The sequence below is a fragment of the Peromyscus eremicus genome, chromosome 4 (genome assembly GCF_949786415.1).
Source record: "Peromyscus eremicus chromosome 4, PerEre_H2_v1, whole genome shotgun sequence".
NCBI classification, from domain to species: domain Eukaryota; kingdom Metazoa; phylum Chordata; class Mammalia; order Rodentia; family Cricetidae; genus Peromyscus; species Peromyscus eremicus.
Window position 1 is genome coordinate 95365844 of NC_081419.1, and position 10975 is coordinate 95376818.

Here is a 10975-nt window from a genome sequence, read left to right on the forward strand (position 1 = left end):
GGAGGGTGAGAAGTTCAAAGTCCTCTTTACTATATATGTTGAGTTTGAGTCCAGCCTGGGTTACTGAGGGACCATGTTTCAAAAAACAAAAGAAAAGAAATTTAATCTGTGTTTATTCTTCTATCAACAATAGTTATAATTCAACATCCAGTCATATATCTTGGACTTCACTTGGATGCAAAACTACTTCTGTTAAAATATAATTTAGGCTAGCTGGTGGTGCATGCTTTTGAATCCAGAGGCAGGAGGATCTCTGTGAGTTCAAGGCCAGCCTGGTCTACAGAGTGAGTTCCAGGACAGCTAGAGCTACACAGAGAAACCCTGTCTCAAAAAAAAAAAAAAAACAACAAAAAAAAAAAAAGGTAATTTTTAGATAATTTTCATTAGCTAGAATTCAGAGCCTGTTCTTTTTCTGGTAAGTATCACGGACTAGATTTGGAACTGGGGGTTTTCAGGTTTGGGTTGTAGCTCTGATGTGGATTAATGGGCCATTTGATTTAGGCAAGCCTCCGTGTTTTCATTTTGCTTTGTATTTCCTGTGTGGATGATAGATGGGTAAATGACATTATTTGGTAAAGTGTTCCGTAACTCCTTTACTAGGGATTTAAGTGTTGGCTTTCTCTAAAAGAATGTTTTGTGTAGGAATGTTTTATGTGGGAAGAGAATGCAGGAGGATCATTAGTTCCAGGCCAGCCTTGGCTACATGTAGAGCCATGAGGACGCTTTGGGGAGTCAGTTGTTGCCGCCCCACTTTTGGGGTAGCGTCTGGTCTTGTGCTGCTATGCTGGCTCTGCACCCGCCTGCCGGAGCTCTTCTTCTCGACCTCCTGCCGTGGTCGGGGTGCTGGAAGTACAGATGTGTAGCACCTCACCCACCTTTTTCTCGGGGTTCCAGGGATCGAACTCGGTTGTCGGCTTGTGTGGTTAACACTTTGACCCACTGAGCCTCCTCCCCAGCCTGGGGTTGTAACCGGATTGTTGCTTCTCCCCAGGTGTACAGACACGAGGGAAGCAGCCCCTCCTCCTTCGACTTCCTGGCAGAAGATGCTTCCACTCTGCTCGTGGGACACTGGGATGGACATCTGTCTCTGCTAGATAGACGGACACCTGGGACTTCCTATGAGAAATTTTTTAATTCGTCTTTGGGAAAAATAAGAACTGTTCATGTCCACCCAGTATCCAGGCAGTATTTTATCACTGCAGGATTGAGGTATATTTGTTATTTGTTTTCTTCTTTTTCTTTGGGCGGGTGTGTGTGTGTGTGGCACTTGCTACCCGAGGCTGGGACTATAGATGTTTGTTACCGTGCCAGGCTTGAGTTATGCTCTTCAAACACTGTTAGGATTTAATCCTTTTAATGTCATGAGCACGTGATTTAGTTTAGTTTCTCAGACATTTGACCTTCTTTATTTCTTTTCTTTTTTTTAATTTAAAGATAGGGTCTCAATCTGTAGTCCAGAGTCCCACCTGCCTCTGCCTTCTAAATGCTGGGACTGAAAGCATGTGCCACTAATCGTTGACACACGTTTGACTTGTGTGCTCTACAGAAGCCAAGTAATTCCTCTTCACACCCATAGAAATGTTACAAGTGTAATTCCTTTTTAATAGGAATTCTTTTGGCTTAATAAATTGAGAAACTGTTCAAAAAAGCACGTGTCCCTTTAGCACAGCATGTATTTGCTTCTACTTTTATGAGAAGAAAACTTGTATGTGACCTAGAACTTGGCGGCTCATGTTATTTTGTTTCTTGGAGTTTTTTTTTTTTTTTTTTGAGACATGGTCTTAAAATGGTAGCTATGGCTGTCCTAGAACTCACTCTGTAGACCTGGCTGGCTTTGAACTCAGAGAGCTCCACTTGCCTCTGCCTCCTGAGTGTGAGGATAAAGGTGTGCACCACTACTGCCCAGCACTTGGAAATACTGAAAACCTACTAGAAACTAGTCTCTGTGTCTGAGGTAACATAGATCTTCTGTATCTTAGAATTTTTCCAATATTTATTTTCCTATGCCAGTCGCTGTCTGTAAAGTTATAGATTAGAGGGTTTTGTCTTAAGTTCTTAATGTAGTTGGTGTCTGAGTGTGTAACGTAGGCTTAGAGTGAGCCTACTCTGGGCTCACTGCATGGGCTGTACTGATAATTCCTCTTCCTGCCCAGGGACGTTCATGTTTATGATGCGAGGTGCCTGAATTCCAAGAGAAGCCAGCCTTTGATCTCTCTGACTGAGCACTCAAAGAGCATTGCCTCGGCGTATTTTTCACCCGTCACCGGTAACAGAGTGGTGACCACTTGTGCCGACTGTAAGCTGAGGTAAACTCACAAGACAGAACCACGTTTTTAGGGGATCTGTTTAGACTGCGGTTGTGGTGTCCGTAAACTAGAAGCTGTGTTTACTGCCGATGCTGTGGACTCACTAGTGTTCCTGTGTTATAGGCCCGCCCTCTCCTCTCCCCCTTTCCTGTATACCTCCCTTTCTCTCTCCCACCCCTTTCCCCTCTCTGTCCCACCATTTACTCCCCCTCACTCACTGTGTATTCCAGGCTGACCTTGAACTTGCTATCCTCCTGGTTTGACCTCCTGAGTACTGGGATGACTGGTGTCCCACCATGTCAGTTAAGAGATGCTCGCTCTACTTTACAAGTGTGTTAAATGGAAATTGCAGAGCCAGACTTTAGGCATGTAGAAAACAGAAAAAATGATGCTTCTGCACAAGCTAATAAGTGTGGTTTTAGGGTTCTAGCATTGACCTTTACAGCTACTTCCCCCAAGCTGAAAAAATGTCAAGTTAAAGAAACACGAAAAACCTTTTGTAGTCCTAGTTTTTTTGACAGGTTGAGGCAGGCAGATCCCTTGAGCATAGATGGGCAATAAAGTGAGACTCCCATCTCTAGAGAAAAGATGTAGAGACAGTTAATGAAACTTTAGGGGTAAATGTTTCTGTTCTCTTTGAGAATACTTAATTTTGTTTCAAATTTGCCAGCTCTTTAGGAGTTAGAACTCATCTATTGAATGTATCCCTTGGTCAAGAATGGCAAACACATGATCTGCAGTGCCCAGTTAGTGTCTAGTAGTGTTTGTGAGCATCACCAGGAGATGATGTGAGGTTTATTATGGCCTTTCAGGTCCCCTTCCTACCCACATAGTTTCCTTTGTGTTGGCATCTTTTTATCCATTTTTATTCATTATCAAAATTATTCATTTTATTCATTCATAGAGTTCATGCTTACTATATTACCTCTAGTAATTAAGCTTGCTAGTAATCAAACTAGTCAAGAAGTTCTAGTGCCAAGAGATTACCCTGGGTCAGCTGGGCACAGAAGAGGAGGTGGGATACTGAGGCTGGCTTCCTTCTACCAGGGTACTCAGTAGAGGATTCTGGGTCTCTCCACTTTTGTGCTGGCCAATCAGCCTCTTCAGCAGTTTGGAAATGACACATCAGGCTATCAACTAAAGAGTCAGAGGAAGATTGCCTTTTCTTTTTTAAACAATGTATTTATTTTTATTTTATATGCATTGGTATTTTGCCTGCATCTATATCTGTGTGAGGGTGTTGGATCCCCTAGAACTGAAGTTACAGACAGTTGTAAGCTGCCATGTGAGTGCTGGGCATTCAACCTGGGTCCTCTGGAAGAGCAGTTAGTGCTCTTAACCACTGAGCCATCTCTCTAGCCCCAGAAGATTACTTTTTATACGTGCATGCACTCTTAGAGTATTTGTGAGTTTTCATACCACAGCCTTTATGTGTGTTTGAATGTGAATATAGTTTCAGATGCCAGATTGTCACTTTAGAATGTACATGCCAAGCTGGTGTGGTGGTGCCTACCTATAATTCCAGCACACACAGGAGGTCAAATAGGAAGATCCATAGTTCTAGGCATACTGTTGTAAAGAAGAAATTTTTTTTTGTTTTTTAGAGTAATAGAGAATAATGACTGTGTAACTGTTCTCCACCTTTATTGCAGAGTCTTTGACAGCAGCTCCCTGTCGTCCCGGATTCCTCTCCTCACTACCATCAGGTGGGCCTCTGCACCACATACCCTAGGTCCTGGATTGCTGTGCGCAGCAGTGTGTAGAAGGGGCGTGTTAGGCATGTGACTGTCAAGGAGAGGCTGTAGTCCTGGCTGTGTGTGTTGTGTTGTGTGAACATCCTCACTTTCTAGTCCTGCCCAGAGGAGCTTCCGGGTCTCAGCAGCCCAGCTCTAGTTGGCATGTGCTCTCTGCAGGTTCTTTTTGGTCAAAACTAAGGTCTTTATTGTGACTGGAGTTACACTCAGTACCTTACTCAAGAAGACTGCCACTCCTTGATGGGGCTGCCTGTTTGTTCTGGGCTTAGGTTGCTTCAGCATGTGCCTGCCTCGTGTTTCTGATGGCCCGCCTCTGGAACCCACTTTGGATGGGTGCCAACTTAATGTGTAACTCTATTCCGTATGCCATGCCTTCCCTCTAGAGATGGTTTTTATCATGTTTGAAGTTGGGTGTGTCTGGGCTTTGTCAGTGGCAGTTTTCGGAGATTTTGTTTCCTTTTTTTGTTTGTTTCCTTTTTTTTTTTTTTTTTTGTCCATTTCATTTTATCTTTCAGATGTTATGTTTTAATTTATGAATTTCTTCGTTTTTTGTTTGTTTGTTTGTTTGAGACAGGGTCTCACTATGCATCCCTAGCTGTTCTAGAACTCCTGTGGAGACTAGGCTGGCCTTGAACTCACAGACAGCCTCTGTCTCAAGTGCTAGGATTAAAAGTGTGTGCCACCGTTCCCAATTCTTATTTAATTTATTAGCAAATAAAAAATAGATTTTGAAATATGTATGCATTATAGAATGGCTAAATTGAGCTATTTAACGTGTATCACCCCACATTTCTTTTTTCTATTTTTTTTTTCCCCATCTGATGATGGTTTGGAGGGTAAATGTGCTGGCTGAGCAAGCGTGAGGACTATGGAGTTCCATTTCTGAAACCTGTGGTGGATGTCGGCAGCTCACAACTGCCTGTAACTCCAGCTGGCCTTTGAGGGCACTGTACATACATGGAATATCCTTACACTGCCAATGTACACAAATAAAAATTAGATAAATCTTAAAAAAGAAAAGAAAATACCCAAACCCTAACTATATTTCTAGAATAGGTCTTGTGAATCTTTCCCACTCTGAAAGTTTACATTCTTTGACCAGTACCTCTCCAGCCCCCACTACCAGCTTCTCTTAACTGTTCTTTGAGTGTTAGTGCTGAGAGGACATCCTTACCTTATTCTTGGTCCCAGAGGGAAAACCGTCAGTCCGCATCGGGTCTGATGCACTGTGGCTTCTCACATGTGGCCTTCATTGTGTGGTGGTTGTCTCCCCCTGTTCCCAATTTGTTGAGTGAGTGTGGCGTGAATTCATTTTCAGCGTCAACTGTGATGATCATGTGCCTGTCCTTCACTTTGTTAACATGGTATGTTACACTGTTTGGGTTTTATTATGGCGGACCATCCATCCTTGCCTCCCACTGGACCATGGTGTGTAATTCTTTACTGTGCTGTTGAATTTGGTTTGTTGACAAGGTTTCTCTGTGTAGCTTTAGAGCCTGTCCTGGAACTCACTCTGTAGACCAGGCTGGTCTCGAACTCACAGAGATCCGCCTGCCTCTGCTTCCCAATTGCTGGGATTAAAGGCGTGCGCCACCACTGCCTGGTGGTTGTTAGTATTCTTTTGAGGATTTTTTTTTTTTTTAAAGGCAGAGTCTCTTCATTCTAGTTTGGCCTGGAACTTCTTGAGGATGACCTTGAACTCTCAATCTTCTGCCTCCACCTTCCCAGTTCTTGATTATAAGTGTGTTCGAACCATACCTAGTTTATGAGGTACAGGGGATTGGACTCAGGGCTTTGCGTATGATAGATAAACACTACCAAGTGAGCCACACCTCCAGGTTTAGGATTTTTGTGTTAGTGTTTATTAAGAAAGCTGGGTATGGAGGTGCACACAGGTGATGTCCGTATTGGAGGGTAAGGCAGGAGGATTGCCACAGGTTGGAGGTGAGACTGAGCTACATAGTAATTTCTGGACTACAGAATATTGTCTCAAACAAACAGAAACAAAAAGGAAAACTAATGCTATGGAAACTTATTCTCAAATCTCTTCCTTCACATCCTCCCTGTGTGTGTGAATCCCCTTAAATAGTTATGAATGAATTTATATATTTTTTTAATTCTTTAGAGTTAGTCTTGACAAATTGTGTTCCTAGGAATTTGTTTCTTCTCCGTTGTTCAGTTTGTTGGTATATGATTGTTCATAGTATGTTCTTTTTTTTTTTTTTTTTAAATTTATTATTCTTTTATGTACATTGGTGTTCTGCTGCATGTATGTCTATGTGAGGGTGTCAGATCTTGAAGACAGTTGTGAGCTGCCATGTGGTTACTGGGAATTGAACCCCAGGCCTCTGGAAGAGCAGCCAGTGCTCTTAACCGCTGAGCCATCTCTCCAGCCCCCATAGTATGTTCTTAGAATTCTTTTTCTTGTGTGTGTATGGAACAGTGAGCAGGAACAGTACTGTTTTAGGGCTGGAATGTAACTCTGTCTGTAGAGCACTTGCCTAACAAGCATGAAACCCTGGGTTTGATTCCCAGTTCTGCATAAAGGAGGTAAAGCGTGTGTGGTGTAGGCCTGTAATCTCGTTACCTGGGAGGTAGAGGCAGGGGGATCAGAAAGTTTAAGGTCATTCTCTGCTACTTAGGGAGTTGAAGGTCAACCTGGGTTACATAAGACCTGGTTTTAAAAAAGAGGAAAAAAAGTGACAAGTTACCTTTTATTTAAAAAAAAAAAAAAACAAAATTAAGACCAGTTTATGTGTATGAGTTTTTTGCCTATGTGTATGTATGTGTACCACGTGTGCCTGGTGCTTGCTAAGGTCAGAAGAGGGGCATTTGTCCCTTTGAGCTGGCGTTATGGATGGTTCTGAGCCATCATATGGGTGCTGGGAACCAAACCAATAAGTGCTCTTGACCACTGAGCCATCTCGCCAGCCCCAGAAAAGGTCCTGTTTCCATAGGTCTGTGTCACCACCCTCTGAGCACAAGCTGGAGGCTGGAAGGTGAAGTAGACAGCAGGAGCATTTCTACACTGGGCTTGGGTTTTGACTTTCAGCTCTATGCTACCTTGAATTATTTAACATTTCAAAGTACATACTACTTTGTTTTTTTTCCCTACTAGGCATAACACTATCACTGGGAGATGGCTAACGAGGTTCCAAGCTGTGTGGGACCCTAAACAAGAAGACTGCTTCATAGTTGGCAGTATGGCCCACCCACGGCGGGTGGAAGTCTTCCACGAGACGGGAAAGAACGTGTATTCTTTTTTTGGAGACTGTCTTGTATCTGTGTGTTCCCTCAGTGTTATGCATCCTACCCGGTATGTTCTGGCTGGAGGTAATTCCAGTGGGAGGTTACATGTTTTTATGCATCAAGAAAGCTTCTGAGCTATTGGGTAGGTTCAACAGTTTGCTCAACAGTTTGCTCCAATTGTGTGGCAGGGGAAGCGAGCGCTTCTCTCAGCTTCGTGCATCTGTTTGGTAATGGGTTATATTTAGCAGCTGTAACATTGCTTTCTCGGTGAGACTGTACAGAATGTAACATTAGCAAGGGAGGACCCTGAAGGCCATCTCTAGAGGAGGAGGGAGGGGCCTGGAGCAGAAGCTGGGATGCTTTCAGCACTTGGTTCTGAGACAGGCTCTTGTGTGGCCCAGGCTGGCCTCAGACTCTGTAGCCAAGGATGACCTGGAACCCTGGAGCCTCTTGCCTCTACCTCTGAAGTGCTAAGATTACAGGCATGCACTGTTGCACTCAGCATTTTTCAGCACTTTTAATTAGGCTGTATTTTGAGAAATTCTATCAAATGATAAAGCTTTGAGTGGTCAGTATTAACTTTTCTGTAATATAATCAGACCATTTTGATGCAATAGCGATCTATAGATCTGTGATTTATTTTATAGTTTGGGGTGGATACTGGAATAGGTCCTAAAAGATCATCTAATTATGAAACATTATTAGACCCCAGGGACTGTGACATGCTAGGCAAGTATTCCACTGTTGACTCACCCCCCACCTTTGGAACTTAGTTCTGCTTTGTTGGTGTTTTTGAGACTAGGGTTTGCTCTGTAGCCCAGGCTAGCCTTGAGCTTCAATCATCCTGCCTCACTTTCCCAAGGGCTAGGACTATCGATGTTTACTAACATGCCCAGCCAGAACTTAGTTTTGTAAGCTAAGAACCTGTTTTGGGGTCCTTGTATCTCAGTTCATTGTCACATGAAATCCCACAGTAGTCATCGGGAACCATTGGTTTCTGTGACTAGGTCCTGCATCTGTACACCTACAGCTTTGTCTGCCTTCTGGGCAGCTCCAGAAATGAGCTGGGACTGCAGTGTTTCAATTTGCAGCATTCTCCTATATTCTAGTGTTTAACTGTGTACACACTTTAATTGTGTACAGCTAACTATGGTAGCTTTTCACATGAAATTCCTAACTCCAGCACTTGAGGTAGAAGCAGGAGAATCAGGAGTTCAAGGCCAACCTGGCTCGCCTTCCCTTGCCCCCAAATTAATAAAGTACAGAAAGCAAAATGAGGATATTTTTATTTTTTTAATTAGAGTATTTTAAAATAAAACTTAGTTTCATATGTTTATGTATATTCTGCTAAATCAGTGTGGCCTGGTGTCACAGAGTAATACATATTCAACCTTTTCCATTGTTACTTGCCAAAGTTATTTCTGAAAGACTTAAATAGCTTAGGCAGTATGTTTGAATTGTAAGAGGGAATGCTCTTATAACTATATGTCACAGGAATAAAGTATGATTTTCCTTGATGAGTAATTTCTTTGAGTAATCTTTATAATTAAAAATGTAGAGGCTAGAGATGGCTCAGCAATTAAGAGCACTGGTTGCTCTTCAAATGACCCAGGTTTGATGCCCAGCACCCACATGGTGTTCACAACCCTGTGTAGCTCCAGCTGTGGGACACTTAGTGCTTTCATGTGGCCCCTGTGGGTACTGCATACACAAACATGTATTAATTATCATGGATATTCATGAGGAAATGGTAGTTCTGTTTCATAGCTCAGAAAGTTCTTTATTGTATGTACTTTCATTATATGTATGTGCCCTGCATGTGTGTGTTGCTTGGCTGAGGTCAGAGAAAGGCGTCAGATCCCTTGGAACTGAAGTTCTAGCCAGGTGTGAGCCACTACGTGGGTGTGGGATCTGAACCTGGGTCCTCTGCAATTGCTGAGCCATCAATCTCTCTAGGTACTGGTAACTTTTGATAAAGTGAGACAAGTTACAAGTTTAAAGAAAAAAAAAGACCCATTCTTTTACGGTATTTAAATATTTATTTAAGTTTAAAAATAATCTTCATGGCACCAATGATTTTATGCTAACTACATACTGCATATGTAGAAAAAAGTACATTGCTTTGAAGGAAAATGTAACTTAAGAGATCTTGGCACACGAAAGGTTAACAACTATATCTTTTTAAATGAAACTAAGAAATTCACATTTGTAGGTGGTTCACCCTCTACTGCTTAAAGGTACAGCACGCTGTTCAGGAGGTATTACCTCTGATCGACGGCGCTATGCAAGTCTGTTTTTCTACAGTGAGATCAACTAATTCTGAGAGGAAAGAGGAGACATAACACAGAACACAGCAAAACCAGACTGAAAACCAGAACTTTTTAATGATGAGAAAACACTGAAAAACACTAGTCACCAGTAACGGGGCTTTGTTGTTGAACTATTGAAAACTATTTGGGAACCAAATCGAAGGAAGCCTTTTCTGTCCTTATTGTCTGGGATAAGCCTTGGGGAAAAAAACAACCTGAAGGTTCCGGGTCAGATGCTGGAAATGTCAAGGACCGCTGCACTGTTAGGACTCTAGACACGAGAAAACACCAGGCAATGGCAGGCTGCCTCCCTCCCGTGGCTGTGAAGGGTCAGAGGTGAGGCTACCACTCACTGCATAGACGCTGCTGTGTTCTACAAACTGAGGTAGGAGCACTACACTAGAAGGCAGTCTGCTATGTTGCATAAGAATAGAGATCCCAGCTCACACCAGCCCTCTTTCCCAATAGCCTTTGCATCTCTGGGGGACATTCCCGAGAGTCCTGTGCTAAGTGAACCTTTGCTGTGCAGTTGACAAGTGGCAGTGGCTCATTGCTTTGACGTGCTCTCTAGTCTACTAGGATCCCCTCAGTTTGTCTTCTCATGTGGTATGTTTTAGGTTTTACCCAAACTCTTGCTGGTATGGACATGATCAGATAGGCCTGTGCCTGTTCTCAGAGTCACTGCTGTTCAGAGTGGCAGTACTTGATCTTGGTATCAGCTGCGACATCACTGCTGGTTGGTGGAGCACACAGCAAAGCCCCCATGGGGACATGGTTCTGGGTCTCATGTGAGACAGGAATCGGAGCTGGCCCTCTTGCTAACGTGTGGTAGTTGTATAGTGTAGGTCAGGGTCTGCATCTTACGGCTGTAGGCCAATTTCAGCGTATTGCAGTTTCAGGCTTTTGTTTTTTGGAAGTGGGAGGTGGTCTGAGACAGGGTCTCATGAATCCCAGGCTGCCCTTGAACTGCTTTGTAACCTTGAGCTTCTGATCCTCCTGTCTCCAGCTGAATGCTGGGACCACAGCTATATGCTACCACACCTGGTTTTATGCAGTGTTAGCAATGAAATCAGGGCCTTATGAATGCTAGGCAAGTACTCCACCCACAGAGCTAGATCCTCAGCCCTACACTTCTTTCTAAAATAGCGTTTTCTTGGAGTAAGCCACATTCCCTTATGCATACATTATCAGAGGTGTGCAGAGTATGGTCCACAAACCAAAATTGTATTAAAAGAGGTTTGCTGACCTCTAGTCTAGATGTGAATGGCATCTTTAAATTTACGTAAATGCCCTGGCATCCTCCAAACCACTGCTTTTCTGTGGCTGCTATATTCAGAACATGAACATGGCATGTACG

The 10975-nt window shown here is 43.1% G+C and overlaps 1 protein-coding gene across 4 annotated transcripts in view; it reads left to right on the forward strand.

The window, feature by feature from the left end:
* Wdr76 (WD repeat domain 76) overlaps nucleotides 1-9708 on the forward strand; it is a 34983-nt gene extending 25275 nt beyond the window's left edge. For 2 of the 4 annotated variants that reach the window (XM_059261261.1, XM_059261262.1), the window contains exons 10-13: nucleotides 992-1209; nucleotides 2154-2306; nucleotides 3959-4012; nucleotides 7179-8833. In XM_059261261.1, the coding sequence (XP_059117244.1) occupies nucleotides 992-1209; nucleotides 2154-2306; nucleotides 3959-4012; nucleotides 7179-7443 (690 nt within the window). In that variant the 3' untranslated portion in view covers nucleotides 7444-8833. Of the gene's footprint in view, nucleotides 1-991; nucleotides 1210-2153; nucleotides 2307-3958; nucleotides 4013-7178; nucleotides 8834-9521 lie in introns of those variants that run through there. The other 2 variants (XM_059261260.1, XM_059261259.1) reach the window with 2 other exon arrangements.
* The last annotated feature ends 1267 nt before the right edge of the window (nucleotides 9709-10975 follow it).